This window comes from Drosophila guanche, unplaced genomic scaffold (genome assembly GCF_900245975.1).
Source record: "Drosophila guanche unplaced genomic scaffold, DGUA_6, whole genome shotgun sequence".
In the NCBI taxonomy this organism is placed as follows: domain Eukaryota; kingdom Metazoa; phylum Arthropoda; class Insecta; order Diptera; family Drosophilidae; genus Drosophila; species Drosophila guanche.
Genome location: NW_022995752.1, coordinates 3,245,418 through 3,262,166, shown reverse-complemented (window position 1 = coordinate 3,262,166; position 16,749 = coordinate 3,245,418). Strand labels below are relative to the sequence as shown.

General features: G+C 43.8%; 6 protein-coding genes and 1 long non-coding RNA gene across 10 annotated transcripts; 3 read left to right on the top strand and 4 right to left on the bottom strand.

The window, feature by feature from the left end:
- Positions 1–233: 233 nt before the first annotated feature.
- LOC117587978 (intraflagellar transport protein 88 homolog) lies at positions 234–3,308 on the bottom strand. Its single transcript, XM_034278986.1, has 8 exons — positions 3,207–3,308; positions 2,936–3,138; positions 2,649–2,877; positions 1,829–2,594; positions 1,572–1,771; positions 596–1,520; positions 445–534; positions 234–381 (listed from the first exon to the last, which is right to left on the bottom strand). The coding sequence occupies exons 1-8, from the start codon at positions 3,306–3,308 to the stop codon at positions 254–256; spliced, it is 2,643 nt and encodes an 880-aa protein (XP_034134877.1). The 3' UTR covers positions 234–253.
- Positions 3,309–3,561: 253 nt separating this feature from the next.
- On the top strand, positions 3,562–4,298 carry LOC117588159 (stress response protein nst1). Its single transcript, XM_034279267.1, has one exon. It carries the CDS (start codon positions 3,596–3,598, stop codon positions 4,268–4,270), a length of 675 nt encoding a protein of 224 aa, XP_034135158.1. The 5' UTR covers positions 3,562–3,595; the 3' UTR covers positions 4,271–4,298.
- LOC117588165 lies at positions 4,299–4,660 on the bottom strand. The gene is made up of 2 exons (XR_004574103.1): positions 4,550–4,660; positions 4,299–4,494 (listed from the first exon to the last, which is right to left on the bottom strand). It is a non-coding gene; the product is annotated as an uncharacterized LOC117588165 (long non-coding RNA).
- Positions 4,661–7,806: 3,146 nt separating this feature from the next.
- Positions 7,807–13,188, bottom strand: LOC117588157 (plasmanylethanolamine desaturase). Of its 4 annotated transcripts, none has more exons than XM_034279261.1 (6): positions 13,150–13,188; positions 9,708–9,933; positions 9,403–9,614; positions 9,125–9,343; positions 8,877–9,046; positions 7,807–8,803 (listed from the first exon to the last, which is right to left on the bottom strand). In XM_034279261.1, exons 2-6 carry the CDS (start codon positions 9,928–9,930, stop codon positions 8,713–8,715), a joined length of 915 nt encoding a protein of 304 aa, XP_034135152.1. In that variant the 5' UTR covers positions 9,931–9,933; positions 13,150–13,188; the 3' UTR covers positions 7,807–8,712. The 4 variants fall into 4 exon arrangements, with proteins under 4 accessions (XP_034135152.1, XP_034135151.1, XP_034135154.1 ...); XM_034279260.1 differs by lacking the exon at positions 13,150–13,188 and adding an exon at positions 12,562–12,600; XM_034279263.1 differs by lacking the exon at positions 13,150–13,188 and adding an exon at positions 12,553–12,559.
- A 371-nt stretch (positions 13,189–13,559) lies between these two features.
- On the top strand, positions 13,560–14,315 carry LOC117588160 (28S ribosomal protein S18b, mitochondrial). The gene is made up of 2 exons (XM_034279268.1): positions 13,560–13,897; positions 13,962–14,315. The coding sequence occupies exons 1-2, from the start codon at positions 13,614–13,616 to the stop codon at positions 14,281–14,283; spliced, it is 606 nt and encodes a 201-aa protein (XP_034135159.1). The 5' UTR covers positions 13,560–13,613; the 3' UTR covers positions 14,284–14,315.
- Positions 14,316–14,409: 94 nt separating this feature from the next.
- LOC117588150 (pyridine nucleotide-disulfide oxidoreductase domain-containing protein 1) lies at positions 14,410–15,885 on the top strand. The gene has a single exon (XM_034279248.1). The coding sequence runs from the start codon at positions 14,429–14,431 to the stop codon at positions 15,845–15,847; it is 1,419 nt and encodes a 472-aa protein (XP_034135139.1). The 5' UTR covers positions 14,410–14,428; the 3' UTR covers positions 15,848–15,885.
- LOC117588162 (transcription initiation factor TFIID subunit 13) lies at positions 15,828–16,574 on the bottom strand. The gene is made up of 3 exons (XM_034279270.1): positions 16,438–16,574; positions 16,296–16,376; positions 15,828–16,242 (listed from the first exon to the last, which is right to left on the bottom strand). Exons 1-3 carry the CDS (start codon positions 16,480–16,482, stop codon positions 15,952–15,954), a joined length of 417 nt encoding a protein of 138 aa, XP_034135161.1. The 5' UTR covers positions 16,483–16,574; the 3' UTR covers positions 15,828–15,951.
- Positions 16,575–16,749: the final 175 nt, after the last annotated feature.

The window sequence follows — 16,749 nt, the reverse complement described above, 5'->3', positions numbered from 1 at the left end:
GAAAAAAGGTGAAAACGAGCAAAGGGTTCAAAATGAATCGTTAATTGTGGGGGTGTATGAAGACAGTCGTCGGTCGCGAATTTTCCAAATAGAACGAACATCATTTTAAATTTTCGAACGTAATATTATCAAAACACAACCACACACACACACACACAGATTTATGTATTATTGGCCTTGAAAGCGTAAATAAAAATTAATATTTAAAACCAATGCATTTATTAGTTTAAGTAAACTTTGTTTTGCTTTGTTGTTAAATGGGCAACAAGCTTTCAGCATTCATTTCCGCATCATCGTCGGAGTCGTCTCTGCTATGCTGGCCACGATACATGCCAGTGCGGGGACGCTCAGCGGGTGGACCCAAAGGATCAAACTGTTGCACTGCCCATACAAATATACATTAAAGATGGTCTAAGTAAAATATTGGTTAAATGGTTAAATTACCTGCAAATGTGGCAGAAGTTTGTCTATAGGCCATGGTGCCAGAGATGTCGCTATTTTCCTGCAGACGCTCCTCATTAGAGGGTCGTATAGCTGCAAAAAGAAAAGAAATATCAGAAATAAACGTTCCCGATGCAGGATGAAAAATCTCTACTTCTCATGCGACTGCTGGTTGATGTAGCCGATGACAGACGCTGCTGCTGATAGCGTTGCTCATTCTGTCGCTCTTGCTGCAGCTTGTGCAGACGAGCATAGTCCAGCGAGTAACGCTCATGAAGATCTGTGAGGCCGAGGCTCTTGGTCACCTGCATCAAGGCGCGCACACAGGTGAGGTTATCCGGAAATCGTGCATAGATCTTCTCGAACATGCCCAGATACTGCTTGGGCGGCAGATAAGAGTTGCGGAAACAGCTGGCAATACGCAGCATGAGATTGGGGTCATTGGGATCAGCGAGAACCGCTCGCTCGTAGTAGTACAGAGCCTTCTCCGTGGCCTGCAGCTTGATATAGTAGGAGCCAATGGAGCTGGCAATGCTGATGTCGCTCATGTTGATGCGATACGCTTCGTTGTAGTACTGATTCGCCTCCTGATGATCCTGTATCTGCTCATACATGGAGCCCACCTTCTCAAACAGCCGCGAATCAATGTCCGCAGCGGAGATGCCCAGCACCTGCAGATATGCCTGCAGTGCTCCCGGCGTTGCTGTTGGCTTGAAGCCACTCCCCACCATCCCCGAGCCATTGCTGAGTCGACGCTCCTGCAACTTGGCCAGCTGATAGTAGACATGGCTATGCTGCACCGAGTGTGGCACCATTAGCTGTGCCTTCAGCAGCTCAAACTGCTCCTCTGCCTGATGATAGTCCTGCTGCGCGAGCGCCACCAAGCCAAGATTATAGTTTGCCTCAAAGCTGTTGGGCTGCAGCTGCAACGCGCGTTCCAAGCGTTGCCTGGCTGAGCTTAGATTCTGCTTCTGCATGTCCACAATGCCAGCATTGATGAGGGCCAAGGCATTGCTTTCCAGTGCTCCAATATCCTGCAGCTGGCTCAGGCAATGCGAGGCCATCTCTAGGTTGCCCAACTGTGGAGTGGAGATTAGGATTTATCAGGTTAAAGCACCGAAATAACTTACACTTATGTAAATAAAACTCAGGTTTGTCAGCGCACTGGCTGTCATGGATCCCTCGCTCTTGCGGTCATACATCTGCAACGTTTCGATGGCCTGATTCACATCGTTCTGTCGCAGATAGACCAACGCTTTGTTGAGTTCGAGTTCGTTGGCCAACCAGGATAGATTCGAGGTCTTGATAATCTCAATGCACCAGTTGTAGCCTGAAGAATTATAGAATTTCAATACATAATCTACGACTGACTATCCCACACACTCACCATCATTGTAGTTCTCCTCAATTATGGGTGATATTAGATCCACAATCATTGTGATGGAACGTTTTTCCGCATTCCTTTTTTGCTTGGTGTACAGCGCCAGTTCATCCGTTTTGAGGGCCTGCAGCACTGAACGATTCTTGGCCTTGGCCGAGTTATTGATCGACTCTTGCAGCTTCTCGTAGGTGCTGCCTCCTTCGGCATCAATTACAGCCACCTCGGCACCACCACTGGCCAGCGCCTCGCCGTCTGTGGACTTTTGCAGCTGATCCCCAGCAGCTTGGCCAGCCTGTTCGGCCTGCTGTTGCAGCTTTATAATATTATTCTCGCTCTCCAGATCACTTTCGCTCTCCACGGCCTGGACATCGCACAGATTGCGGAAGGCACTCTTGATCTTCTCGACATCGCCCATGGCATAGTAGCAGAGCAGCAGATGGATGCCATTCTTGATGTCCGCCCGCTCCGACATGATGAACTCAAAACTAGAGGCAGCGTCCGAATATGAGCTCATTCGCACAAACAAAACCCCAATATTCTCGGTGATCTTCAGACGCAGCTGATTCAGATTCTTCGGCACCGAGTCCAATGCCATGCGATACATTTTAACGGCCTTCGGGTAGATGCCCATCTTGTAGTAAATGTTGCCCATGTTCAGCTTCAACTGATTGACATGGGGAAACATTTTGTTCTTGGTCATAATGCTGTACGTGTTGAGCGCCTCGATGTGCATGTCATTGTGTTCGTATTGCTCGGCGAGGTTGAAGAATACCTAAAAAAGGAAAGCATTTACAGGAGTCGGCAGCGAAGAGTGTGCTGAACTTACCGCATAAGTCAAATCAAAGTTGTGGTACACATTCTCGCCCTGCTGATCCCGGAAGCGGTGCAGTGTCCGATCCAGGGAGAAGGCTTCCTTGGCCTTGTTCAAAGCATCCGCCAGCGCGGATTTAGTCTCCGCATTGACTTCTCCACTGGCACTGCGCGAGGCCAGGACAATAGAAGCCTCCAGTAGCTTGACAATCTTTGCCTCTAAATTTTTGTACTTAATCTGGGGACTTTTAAATTTACATTCTGTTACTATGGTGCGCAACAAAAACGAAGACAAATCCCTACTTGACTTCCTTGGCTGCATCGACGGCTGCATTGGCCGAGGAGAGTGTCTGCTGCTTGGCCTTCTCCAGAAAGAACTGATCGAACCTTTGGCCAGCGGAGCCACTGCTGTTGGCCGCATAGCCCACAGCTCGTACCGCAGTGGAGGGTCGGGCTAGAGCTGTCTTGTCCCCAGCGCCTGCACGACTGCTAACCAGATTACCGCGCTGTAATACATGGAACAAAAATATATATAACTAATGGAGAGTTTTGTTTTAAGATTAGTTTTCCTTACCGAAAAGAGCTGCGAAGTGGGTGGCCTGGGTCTGCCTGCGGCTGTTGGTGGCGGCGCTGGCACTGCCTCGCTTTCGGGATTGGTTTTATCCTGTGCACTCATTTTTGTTGAGAATTATGTGGCTGGTATTGCATTAGCTATTACAGTTTGCTGCAGTTAGCAACTGGCCGCTTGTTTGGGTCAACCGTTTCCAAGGCGATGCCAAAACCAATACGGGGCTGCCACTGCGCAGAAAGTAGCCATAAGGGTAGCAGAAAGTCCGTTGGTGTTTGAAATATCAGCACTATAATTATAAGACTACAAATTTATTTAAATCATTGCTCAGCAGGTTTTTCCTAACCATTCAAAAGTGCTTACAATATATTAAACAACTCAAATGCCGCAGCATCATGAATCCAATTTGCAGGCTTGCTATTGATCAGCCCGAGTGCCAGCAATGGATGGATGATGTGTTCAAAACATGCGGTGAGATCTTCAGCAGGGAAATGGTTGAATCCGCCTGGTGGCAGGACGAAACACCCGCCGTATACAAGGCGGACTTGCAAGCCATGACCGCCTATGATTGTCACAAGCTGAAGCGTGATCTGCCCAGAGAAGTGGCGGCCACAGAGTCCGAACCATCGCCTGACGAAGCCTTTCTTTGGTGGCACAAGGTGCTGCTGGTTGTGGCCTATTTTGTGGTCTTTGGGGCGTTCATGTTGCTGTATCGATGGGTCGATGCCAAATGCCGACATGTGAAGATTGATGAGGAACTAGAAGCTATCGAACCGGAGGAGGCCCCGGAATCGGAGCCTGAGGAATCACCAAAGCAGAAGAAAAAGAAGAGGACGGCCAAGAGTTGGTTGCGACGCCAGTGTCGCCACATGTTTGTCCACAGCGAGGCGGAGTTGCGGCGCCAGAAGGCCAAGCGGGAGAAGGAGGAAAAGGTGCACGAGGAGCACACACAGCGCAAAATCGAGAAGTGGACACATGCCCGTGAGCGGGAGGAGCAGAAAAGGCGGGACAGGGAGGAAAGAAAGAGAAGCACCAGAGTCCCGAAGGCCTCAAGCCTTGGATCTCTTTAATCTGTGGCCCAAAATACAATCGTTTATATTTTCCCATGGCCAGACTCTTTTTATTCGCGCTAAAGTCACACATCCTCCAAATCATCCATGGAAGGATGCGCCATGTGGCACAAGTCCGACTCATCCGCAAAGCTTGCTGATTGCCATCTCCTCCAACTCGTCCTCATCCCCGGATCAGTTTTGGCTCTCTCTAACACCCTTGGGTTTAGCCTTTTGGCCAGGACCTGGCAGCAGCAGTGTGTGGGGTTAATAGATAGAAAAAGATGGGTTTATCCTTACATTAGTAGGCCCGGCTCTGGAGTTTCTTCATCTGCTCCATTCGTAGGAGTAGGCGCTCCCAGCGCTCGCGCTTTATGCTAATCAGGCGCCTCATTTTGGTCACTCACACAACTTATGACTAAAAATAATAACAACTGAAGGGAATACTTGATCAACACATATTTACCTATAAATGGCTGTGAGTGTGCACACACTGTGTCAATTAAAGTGTGGCTTATTAACTTTTTCTCACTAAAAACCATTCTATTAAAGTCGTAGATCCTGCTTAGCGGATATAATTTATTAATGAATGAAGTCTGCTAATTTGTTAATCAGTTCAACTAATTAAGTTAGATCGATTAAACTTCCTGTCGATACCTGTCGATAACAAATTAAATTTCGATTTACTAACCTCAAACCTCGCTAACTAATTGTCTGGATAGTTTTGGTTCGTGCTCTAGGGTAGCGTATAGGGTATATCCATAAATTCTACTAGGTTAATGAAACTATTATTTACTATTATTATTCATATTAAAACATTCGATAAAAATTACGATTTGCGCTGTCAAATAAGCACAACTTTACAACACTTAAAGCCCGGCAGCAGGTTTTGACAGGTCCATTTCCGGCAGCTGGACTCGTTCTTTTTCCCTGGCTTTGCGTACGTGCGGTCGAATTTTTTGTTGCTCGCGTGTAAGCTTAAATGCTTGCTAAATATGTGGCTGTAAGTATAGAATTATAGACAGATATAGAATACATTAAACTGCTAACAGGATGGCAGATAAAAGTTTTAGAATTCCTTAAGCTGAGCGCTTGCGCGGCTCCCCCCGCCATTTCATGCGAATTTCCCATGAAACATGTGTTTTTCTTTAAACACAAATTAAATATTTTTCAGCGAAATATTAGCACAATACAAAACAGGTGCTCAAAATAGCAATATTTTAAACAAAACTATGCACTTTACATTGAGGATTTCTAAATGCCGAGTGGGTTAAAGTCGGATTGGAGGTTAGAACCGTTCACCAACGTTAAGTTGGGTTTGGCTTTCGATCAGTAGCAAACGCATGCTAGCAGTGGTATTTCGTTCGAAATATTATCAAAATACAAGAAATAAATCATTTCTAAACCACCAACATTTCTATAACAATTAATAAATACAAAATGGACTAAAAGTATAAATGGAGGGTAGAACCGTTCAGAGCATGCCAAATTGTGTTTTAAGTCGGACCAGTGCTATTCCCTTGTGTGCCTCTGTTTACCAGGTGGAATATGCATTCCAGTTGGTTACCAGTGTGGCTGTGCAAAGCGTCATATTTGAACCCGTTTGGCATGTTTCACACATGGCAACTTTGCTCGAACATCATCTGCTAGAAAATAAAAATGTGACAAGTGCTTTTGTAGCGTAAGAAAAACCTATTCGATCCAGGTTTCAAGTTTGTCACCGCAACTCGTATGATATTTTGCTCTAAAGTAAACACCAATAAAAATTAAGATGATTTATTATAGAAGTCTAGGAATGTTTTTTGAAATCATAATATCCCCTATGGCCGCAGAGTAAAATAGATAGTGCAAGAGTACGCCACAAGTAATAATTGATTGAAAGGAATTATTCCTCCTCCTTTTTTTATTTTCTGCCAGCTTGGGTTTGTGAAACTTAAATAAAGCTTAAATAAAACTCCAAAAACTACATTTATGGGATATATTTTGATTTTAATTCATTGTCGTGCTTTAAGGCATCCGTTGGTGTTCGTTGGCCTTAGATCAAGTTACTATCAGTTGTCATCGAAACGCTGAAGAATTAGGTTAAGGACCCACACATTCACTTTGCTTACAGATCAGGGCAGCGAGACCCTTAATTTATTTTTGTAACTGCTCTGGCCTGTTAACTTAGCTTGAAAACACACACGTATCCAAGAGAAAGAACTTTAAAATATAATTAAAGAAACAATTCAACAACAAATTAATATTAATGCTAATTGAGTTTTCAACAGGCTTATGTTATTTTCCAATTCATAAAGCTGTTGTTAATCATACAGCAAGTAATGAGCAGTCGACAAAGGAGTTTATGAAAATAAAATAATACAAATATTTGAGATTTCAGTTTTAGTCTTGTTTATCATTCATTCTTGATAGCCACGGATGGGAGTAACTTTTGTATCAAGAGTTGTGATTGATTGTCAAAAAGTAACCCAGTTTACAGTTTGATAGGGCGGTTTTTTAGCCTTGCTCGGAAAATGAATTATTATATTAGAATAATAGAATTTTTTTTTTTTGTAATTTAATCGCAAGAGCGAAATTGGTTGGTCGCAGACGATGAGTCCAATTCATTAGTCTCTTGTGAGCCAGCAAATATGTGATCAATCGAAAAAGAAAAATAAAGTTTTCTCTAGATATTAACAGTGGGCAACCTTTGTACACATCGGAATTGATACGCGTTCGCTCTTAGTTTATATATTGCATACTCATGACTTTTGACAGGTGAGGTATGCATGATACGTTTATCCTCATGCATACCCTGCGTGTCTTACCTCAAGAATGTGAATAATCGACGAATGCCCAAGTGAGAAATCGAATATTGTGTCAAGTTTGTTACCTGGTTGGATTTGTGAAACGTCGCCATTTTTTGCAAACCCGTATCACACTTCATACTTGGCAACTTTGCTTGAAAAATTATTATTAATATTATTATTAGACAATTTTAATGCAATTATTGCTATTTAGTTATCAATCAATTCATGTTATTTTCAAATTGATGAATTTTTCGATGACTACACAGCAAGATGCGACAAGGACATTTATGAACGATTTGGTGGTAACCCTTTTCAATTCGGATCAGAGCTCTGTATCTTTCAACTTTGATTGTATTGAAGGAAGTGTTCAAGAAATTCAATTAAGGTGATAAATACCATGGCATTCATATCAAATTCATGTTCATGACCTAAGCCTCGAATATCACGTATGTGTGACTTGTGTATCCACATACAGGGCTTTCGTGGCTAAGATCAAGATGTGACTGATCGTCAAGGAGGTCCCCCCCAAGTGTCCAGTTGGTTAACATGGTGGATTTACAAAACGTTGCCCTTTTATTTCTACGCGTATTGAAAATTCACTGTGCCAACTTAGCTGGAATGTCACCTGCGCTTAAAGCAGTTAGAAAATAAATTGTGTATACATGAATTGTATAATTCTCCAGATTATGTGTTTTAATTTAAGATTTGTTGTACCCAAAGATGAGAACACTACTGGTACATCGTCAACAAAGAGATGGGAAATCCTACTTGAGTTAGAATCATTATTTATTTTACTTGCATCACAATTAATATTGCTCTCTTAGAATTTAGTATGTTAAATGATATAATAAGCGACTGCTGACACGCTTTACAAAAGAAACTTCCCGTCCCTTGTTCATCCTACAAACAACTTTCCTAAGCGACTAGAGAGATGCGAATAGCTGGGCTCTTATTTTGGTAACAAATTAAACAACAACAAATAAATAAATTCACCATTTTCGACCAATACATGCCACTAAAAGTGTGTGTACTAAAAAGTTATTATTTTAAATTAGCTTATGCCAAAATATTTGTGTATGCCTCTCAGACGAGTAAAAATCGTTTTGAAAGTCACGTTACATGATTGCATACAGCGCCTAATCGTCTAATCGTAACAATTTGTATATAAAATATCATCTTTGTATATATACGTATGCATATACATACATATGTATGTAATGTATCAATGATAAAATGTATTGAGAATGTCTTTTGTCATTTAGAAACTGGGTATAAAAGTCATTTGATCTGTGTGTTTAAGCTTATCCATAAGTGAGTGTTATTATGTTTTATGTACTTTATGTCTTTTTGTAAAGTTATCAAAAGCGTTTCTTTCATTTCATTATATAAGTAAGGCTCTCACTCTTAAATGAGATCAATGAATGTGTTTATTTATGCGCTCTCTAACGACTACTGCAAAGTTTTTTCTTTCTGTTCAAAGGCTACAACTATTTGGTACGCAACTAAAAAACTGCAATTTGTTCAGTTAACTTAAATGTACATATATGCAATCTGTTAACAGTTTAAAGCTACTTTGTTGTGCAAATATAACATTTTGTCTGAAATATAAGGCTGCTTTTGGTCCAGGATTTCCTATATATACAGTCGTTGTGGGCAGCAAAGCCAAGCCAAGCCCTATGTAAGTTTCTTGGCCCATTTCAAGTCATCATCGCGTGGCTTAAGGCCCGTACAATGCTCAATAACCAGTTCAAAAGTTGACCAGAATCTGAGGGAACCAAAAATAGTAAAATAAAACATTTGCACATGAGAAAAAAAGAAATTGGAAATTGCACACAAACCTTATGCGCTCCAGCGGCCAATTCAACCAGCCTGTGGTTATACAAAAGTACGTCTCATGTGGAGCCACATGGTGGATGCGATGGTGCTTCCTTGGCAGAATAATGTGACAGCTTTGAAGCAACAGCACCCATCGAGGCAGACCCCAGTACGTATGCGACCATTTGTGAATCTAAAAAAATGTATAAATTCGGATTATTTTCCATGAACCAATAAAAAATACTATAGATATTGTGGATTTGATGCTCGCCTGATTGGTCATGGCCACAAATATGGAGCAGAGGAATACATAGGCTATCCAGCCAAAATGTGCCTGAATCTCGCTGGGCGAACGAATGTAGAAATAGTGCGCCAAATAGCCGAGGATGGGTATGCCCACCATAAAGTTGTCGCCATTCGTTTCAATGAAGTCGTGACGCGTTATAGATGTGGGATCCAGGTGATGCTCGCGAAACGGACGCAGGAAATTCTAAAACAAAAAAAATATATTGTTTACAGCATAATTAAACGATGAATGCAGTGGCATACCCTGCCAATCAGTGGCAAGTCCACAGAGCCCCAGGTATCTGCTGCCCAGTGTACCAAACCAGAGGCAAAGTCCGCTGTTATAATGCCACACAATGCGGACACAATGGCCACACTGATCCTCTCCAGTCGCAAGTGCCGGACAATCAGTATCAGATTGATGATCATGAGGCCTATGCAGGTGTACACGCAAATGATTTCCTGTGCCCGCTTGCCTAAGGTAAGAAATTGCAGATTGTGTACAATGTTATTAAAATATTATTCAATTTGTTCATTCTTACAGCTACATATTTAGAGCCCATCCTCACCTGGACTGTACAAAGAGGCCAGCTCCTGGGCGCCCTTGTTCTGTGGTCCCCAGCGTGGTGCTGCCGAGGTTGATGGAACTGCTGTCACAGTGTTCGTCTTGAGTGCCGCTTCCTGCCTCTGATCCGATTCTTGATCCTTGGTTGTGGCTGGCGCGGAATTGCCATTTGGATCATCCTCGTACATGGAGTTGGCCAGAATTTCCGTGTCGCTCTTGCCCGCCATCGTCTGCGACGAGAAAGATTGGTTGCTTAACTTTGGAGCGAAACAACTTGAAGGCCTTGAAGGACTGTCCCTGACTAATGAGTCGTAGCTACGTGGTGTCTCTGGATTCAATGTCAGGCCATGTGAAGCCCAACAGATGGATCCTACCGAATCGAAGCCACCTTTTTCCCCCATGCATTATTTACAATTTGTATGGAAAGAAAATGGGAAAGTAATCTAACCAGGTGGGCGAGGATTATACACAATACTGTTTCTTAAAAACTTTTGATATTGCAGGGAGCAGCAGTATTTCCTTCCCGAGGGTGTCAACGAATGACCTCTGCACACAGCACATTGCGGCGTTGATGTCATTAGAAGCTCTGTCCTCGCAACTGCACTGGGTCCCTCACAACCGTCTGCACAGACGGTAATACCTGCCACCGAATGGGGCGACGTGTCACGCAATATTTTTGGGCTTACGGCAGGTCCCGGGTCCCATGGGTGAATGTAACGGAACGGAGAACCCACTCGAATGAGTTGTCAGACAGTCAGTGGCGGAGGCGCGCCGCAGCTCCAAAGGTGCCTTAATTAGGCAAATTGGTATTTAAATTGTTGTGAACGCTGTCTATCCTGTCCTATGCTTTGAGTTGGGTTTGGTTTGGTTTGGTTTGGGACTCCAAAACGATTGTATTTTTAGCAGGCTATTTTTTTCTTTGTTATACAATTCTTTATGTGATCCTACAAAAGGTGTTTTTCCGCCCTACGACAAAAGACAGAACGCATAAAACGAAAGATGGACATTATCGATGTTTAGTCTTACAAATGATTGTATTTTGAAGATTTAAGAACTTTGTTTTGTAATTAAAAGGGAATTTATTTTGTAGACATTCCACCAAAAATACTGTAGCTAATCTTTACCAGCAAAGGCAACTAATTCCTCGAACTTTATCAGTGAAATTATCAATAGTTTCCAGTTTACGATTGGCAGAACCAAACAATAAAACTTGCACAACTATAGAGCCTTGAAAAGCAACAAATAGTTCCACAACTTATGCCCAAATTAAAGCACATATTTTATTAATTAAAAGACATATAAAATGCATAAGGAAGCTTGATAAATACATGCAAAATTCATAAAATAAATATAATTAATGTTAATTGGGTCATTTATAACAGGGAAATCTATAAGAGAAAACTATACTCGAATGGTGTTCGAACCCTGGCCATTGGGAAATGGAGGAATGTCGTGTCCCACGTTTGGAAAAAACCCATTAATCAAAACTGGCAACAACTTATTGATAAAGCAGCCCACCAGCTGCTACACTGACCTGACCCGTGCGCGACCCCCCTACGAGTGTAAGAAACTTCACGGGAAATTGACAGACTGGCGGCGGCGGCACACGCGTGGGGCATTCACAAATATTTCCAAAGCCCCCCGAGAGATAGAAACACGAAGGACATGAAAAGCAAAGTTCTATAATCTGGGTAGTGACTGAAGCCCTGTGGGGCCATGAGCAAACATTTCCTTTTGACGTGCAACAGAGAGCAGCGAGCAGGATAAACAAAAAAAGGAAATGAAGAAACACCAGTAGAGCGCTGATTCAAATTTCACAAAAAAAGAAATGCCAAGTGCTGGAGGAATGGGAAGACCCTATAGAACCCTACCCTCTCGCGGAAGTAAAATGGGAAACCGAAATGTTGTAAGTATGTAAAAAAGGCGACAACAAAATTATTTGGCGTCGACTCTAGTGACGCCTTCGCTGGGTTCTTGGTTACCCAGTAATGGAGGAGTATATAAAGAATACTGTGGGGCAGACTACACTCTAATAAGGATATTTTTCAGCCTTGGAGAACTATAAACACCATTCTGATGGAGCCTTTAATATCATTTCAATTTTAATTCCACTTTAACTTGAACTTTAGCGTCTATCTGCACTCAAGGGGCATATAACTATCTTGATCTGCCCCAATAAACCCCATTGGACTATCTTAATCTTTTAATACAATTATTAGGGGAAATTATTGCACGTTAATCTTGCTAAAACAATAATCAAGACGTCAGTTAACAACCCTTTAGTTACATTTAAAGCCACCAAGATGCCCCACGAAGTACTCTCCTAGTCTATCCAATCATCCCACATAATATGTTTGTTTGCTTGTGAAAGGCATAAAAATACCAAGGGGGACGCCGCACAGCACCGCACACAGCCAACAGGTATTAATTTGGCACAATGTAACCACGATTTTGGTCTGTGGCGCCGAAGGAAAATAACAATCTATTACACGAAATGCACGAAAGGGCACTCCAATCCAACAACTGCGAGGTGTCTCGGGTTGGTGCGGTGCCGACGCCACCCTGTTTTTGTCAGCCCGCCTGCTTTTTTGGGTTGACCGCCGCACACTCGCTCTCTCATTCAAACTTGCGGTTCACACAGCGGTATTTATAGCACTATTATTTTGGTTGCGTTGCCCTTTTTTTCTGTTTGCTGCTATTCTGTTTTTGCAATTGATAAGAAATGGTAGTGTGGCGGCGGCTGCGGCGGCGGCGGCTTGCATACTGCACGGCCATTACGGAGGGGTCTCGTCTCGCGTCGTCACTCTATTTATAAAGGCAAGCAAAAGCAAAGCTCTGCCCGCTCTCACCTGACTCACCGTTATGTTACTGGGATTTGTTTGGTTAGCTTCCACTAGTGCTAGCTCTAGTTGGCTCTCGGATACTACTTATGTAGATGTGCTGGTTGGTCCTAATTTTTACTGGGAAACAATTAAAATCAAAATGACCGTCTGCTCCGATATTGATTAAAACAAACAACAAATTTATGCATGCACGCAAGCAAAACTACTGGTGGGTATTACTACCAAGTATTGGGATGGATTACGGCGGCCAACGGAACGTCAACGCCTGACGCTTGTGTCGTATGCCGCCACGGCAAATACCAAATAAATGCTGGGTAGTACGAGGTTCCTTTATTGTACACGTGATTTAGGCCTGCCTGCCTGCCCCACCATACCACACCACACAACACAACAACTACAGCAACACCACGCACTGGCAACGGCGACAACGACGACACGACACTCCGTTTCCGCTTGCAGTCAACGCTACTTTGCACCAGTAAAATCCGAAAGAAACTAAAACTAAAACGGTCACTGCCGCCGTTTAGCTCTTCATTCATGCCACATTTACCGTACGTGTGTGTTCGCCTTTGTGACGTACATGATGACCATTATGTTACTCACGTTTTTAAACACAGTATCAGCGACTTTGTACCACCTATATTCGTGTTTGATTAATTTTATGACAATAATTTAGAAATGACATCTAAATACAATATGTACAACAACTTTTAACTCTCGCGCCACCGGACAGTATCCACAGGGATGGAGACGGTCCTATGTCGATATTTTTAGTGCTGTCAACTTGCTTTGGGAAATTCATCTTGGGGATATTTGATTTCCGATCATGGACGGGAACGCTATTGACGACTAGTGGTTATTTAGCTGGAGCTGCCAATAAAGGATATTATATTCCGCGGTGTAATGATGCCATTTCCCCTATTCAAAAAGATTGGTCTTGAGTGGGTTAAGTCCGTATTTCTCTTGTATATTTCGGTATATTTTTTTGCAGGGACAGTCACACTGCTTGTTACGTCTTGGAAACATTCAACTGCGTTTTTATTAATTTTATAAATTACTAAATAAAAATGCTGCCCATTGCAAGAGGCATATACAATGGCTTGGCTAGCATAACGCGCAGCAGCCGAGGAGCTGCTTTGCATACAGCCAGCGCCTTCAGAAGCAAGGCAGAAACAGCAGCAGAAACCGAAAACGAAGCAGAGGCTGCCGACGGCGAGGAGGCGCCTAAGAGTTCAGCCCCGGACCCAAAAGATCGCACCCAAGTGATTCCCGTGGAGACGTCAATGCGTTATCTGAAGAGTGCCGCCTATAAGAAGACCTATGGCGAGGACTACGTGTGGACTCAATACCGGTAAGAAGGCTCTTGAGATGCTGGCAAAGATTACGCTGAGTTTTAAATGTCCTCACTCCCTTAGGCGCAACCACAAGGGCATGTATGCGCCGCGAAAGACACGCAAGACTTGCATTCGCCAGGGCAAGATCTCCACCGGCAATCCCTGTCCAATTTGCCGGGATGAGTATCTGGTGCTGGACTATCGCAATACGGAACTGCTGGAGCAGTTCATATCGCCGCACAGCGGAGATGTGCTCAGCTACTCGCAGACGGGTCTCTGCCAGAAGAGTCATTTGCGGTTGAGGGTGGCAGTGGAGCAGGCACGCGATTCTGGCCTTATTACCTACGATGTACCATTCAGAGAGTACGACTACAACGAGTACTATGGCCAGCAGAAGTCTTAATGTTAGTTAATCATGTTTAATAAACAATTGTTGAGAGATATAATTATTTTAAGAGTCTTCATGTGCAGGTTCCACTGTTATTTTTTGAGGTTATGTAAAGCAGCAGCTGTTTCTGTATTTATTCATTGTTTGTTTTTATTCCGGCATGTCGCGCGATTGCATATTCTTGGTCGTTGGCGGCGGCATTGCCGGCGTTAGCTGTGCCGAAACACTGGCCATTTGCTGCCCTTTGTCCTCAATTTTGATGCTCACCGAATCCAGCATTGTGAAGAGTGTGACCAATCTTGTGCCCGTCGCCCGTTATCTGCACCGCTTCGATGTGCGGGAGAAGGATGTGAACGAATTGGGCGCCAGCATAAACACAATTGTGGACCAACTGGAGTACGTCAACAGCCGGGAGCACTGGGCACGCACGAAGAAGGGTTTAATCCTAAAGTATCGCTACATCTGCGTCTGCACCGGCGGAGCACCAAAGTTGTTCAGCAACGGCCAGGCTGAGTCACGCATAATTGGCATTCGCGATACGGACTCCGTGCTAGAACTGCAGCGGCGACTGCTCACAGCCAAGGATGTCTTGATTTTAGGCAATGGCGGCATCGCCAGTGAGCTTGCCTATGAGCTAAAGGATATAAATGTCCACTGGGTGGTGAAAGACTCCCACATATCCGCAACTTTTGTGGATCCAGGCGCTGCCGAGTTCTTTCAGCTGGCCAGAAGCGAGCTGGATGTGCCAACAGTCGCGGTGACTGCCATTAAACGGATGCGCTATGGCGAGGTCACGCCCCCAGAGGAGAAGCAGAGCAAACAGGGCGCCGCCTTGGGCCCAGACTGGCACAGCAACTTCGATTTGAGTGGCTGTTCCACACATGCCGGCAAACTCCTGCCTAAAATTTACTACAAATCGCATATAGTGGATTACCACGTACTACCAGAGCAGGGACGTCTTAGTATAAAGCTTGGACATGAGAATGGTGACCAGGAGCAGCTGACTTGTGATTTTATTGTGTCTGCAACAGGTGTCGAGCCACGGCATGAGTTTTCCACAGATTTCCCGCCAAACTTCGCAGACGATGGCGGACTTTCTGTGGATGAAATGATGAGAACCAATTTGCCAGATGTCTATGCGGCTGGGGATGTTTGCTCCGCTGCGTGGGAGCCTGCTCCACACTGGTTTCAAATGCGCCTGTGGACACAGGCCCGGCAAATGGGATCCATGGCGGGACGCAGCATGGCCGCAGCCTGCGAGGGAGAGACCGTTTATCAGGACTTTTGTTTTGAGCTCTTCGGCCATGTGACGCAGCTGTTTGGCTTCCCTGTTGTGCTCCTCGGACGCTTCAATGGTCAGGGTCTGGAGCGTGACTATGAGCTGCTGGTGCGCTGCACCCGCAACAAGGAATACATTAAGTTTGTGCTGCAAAATGGCAGACTACGCGGTGCGATACTGATTGGCGACACTGATCTAGCGGAGACATGCGAGAATCTTATACTAAATGGCATCGATCTGGAGCCGTATGGCGATGATATACTCAATCCAGACATTGACATTGAGGACTATTTTGATTAATTTATTGCTACAGTATTAAAGAACACATTCATCTTAAATCTAAACTAAACTTAACTCTAGGAGTGGCTGCGGGTGTGCCTGGACTTGGTTTGCTTGTGCCTGTGTCATTTGAGTTTTCCCTCGTTGCCCACGTACTTGATCTCATCGAAGGCCTTTCGCGCCTTTTTCAGCTCCTCGTTCATCGTCAGCAAATCCTTGACCCTGGCGTATTTGCGCTGATCCTTGCGCACCAGAAATATGATATCCTCCACTTGCACACGACCTGTCCGCCCAATCTCCATGGCACGATGTGTCGTCTCTGCAATATATTCTATGACCAGATCTTCGAGCAAGTCCACTGTCTCGGTATAGGGATTTTTATCATCACCAAAGCCAAACATCATGCAGCGCAGCTCCTGCATGATAATCACAATAATTATAGGAATTGCATTTAGTTAATTCAACAAACTTTGCTAAAGAGGCGCTTCCTTCCAGAATTTGTGCTCGATGCCACCAATTGCTCGTCATCGGCGTCGTCCTCAAAGTTGAACTTAAACAAGACAAAAGAGTGAGTTTACAAATGGAAATGATGAGTCAACCACTTTGCTTACGTCTCCGCCCTCGAAATTCTCTTCAGGCATGCTGTTTGAGGCCATTTTGGCTTGTTTTCATTAAATTTAAAGTCTTTTGTTGTTTTTACATAGGAGCCCAGTGGTGGTAAAATCGTCAGTGTTTCAGTGACGTTTTCTTCGATTTTCGGAATATTTCAACCCTGTCCCCCCCATCGTGTGAATTATCAACCACTGGCAAAATCAAAAAAAAAAACATATGTTGCTTAAAGTGACATATGGAGAGTTAAATTGTAATTTTATTTAAGATCAACACACAATCAAACAATCAAAATATTGTTTCACCACCTGTGT

What these genes read in the sequence shown, in the direction of transcription:
- LOC117588150 (XM_034279248.1), top strand. Translation starts at nt 14,429, where the DNA reads ATGTCGCGCGATTGCATATTCTTGGTCGTTGGCGGCGGCATTGCCGGC.
- LOC117588157 (XM_034279261.1), bottom strand. Translation starts at nt 9,930, where the DNA reads ATGGCGGGCAAGAGCGACACGGAAATTCTGGCCAACTCCATGTACGAG. An exon ending in GGCCTCTTTGTACAGTCCAG is followed by an intron (nt 9,615 to 9,707) that starts GTGAGGATGGGC and finishes TTCTTACCTTAG; the next exon opens with GCAAGCGGGCACAGGAAATC. An exon ending in TGGCCGCTGGAGCGCATAAG is followed by an intron (nt 8,804 to 8,876) that starts GTTTGTGTGCAA and finishes TGGTTCCCTCAG; the next exon opens with ATTCTGGTCAACTTTTGAAC.
- LOC117588159 (XM_034279267.1), top strand. Translation starts at nt 3,596, where the DNA reads ATGAATCCAATTTGCAGGCTTGCTATTGATCAGCCCGAGTGCCAGCAA.
- LOC117588162 (XM_034279270.1), bottom strand. Translation starts at nt 16,482, where the DNA reads ATGGCCTCAAACAGCATGCCTGAAGAGAATTTCGAGGGCGGAGAC. An exon ending in AGAATTTCGAGGGCGGAGAC is followed by an intron (nt 16,377 to 16,437) that starts GTAAGCAAAGTG and finishes GTCTTGTTTAAG; the next exon opens with TTCAACTTTGAGGACGACGC. An exon ending in GGAAGCGCCTCTTTAGCAAA is followed by an intron (nt 16,243 to 16,295) that starts GTTTGTTGAATT and finishes ATTATCATGCAG; the next exon opens with GAGCTGCGCTGCATGATGTT.
- LOC117587978 (XM_034278986.1), bottom strand. Translation starts at nt 3,308, where the DNA reads ATGAGTGCACAGGATAAAACCAATCCCGAAAGCGAGGCAGTGCCAGCG. An exon ending in CCACTTCGCAGCTCTTTTCG is followed by an intron (nt 3,139 to 3,206) that starts GTAAGGAAAACT and finishes CATGTATTACAG; the next exon opens with CGCGGTAATCTGGTTAGCAG. An exon ending in ACTTTGATTTGACTTATGCG is followed by an intron (nt 2,595 to 2,648) that starts GTAAGTTCAGCA and finishes TTCCTTTTTTAG; the next exon opens with GTATTCTTCAACCTCGCCGA.
- LOC117588160 (XM_034279268.1), top strand. Translation starts at nt 13,614, where the DNA reads ATGCTGCCCATTGCAAGAGGCATATACAATGGCTTGGCTAGCATAACG. An exon ending in TACGTGTGGACTCAATACCG is followed by an intron (nt 13,898 to 13,961) that starts GTAAGAAGGCTC and finishes TCACTCCCTTAG; the next exon opens with GCGCAACCACAAGGGCATGT.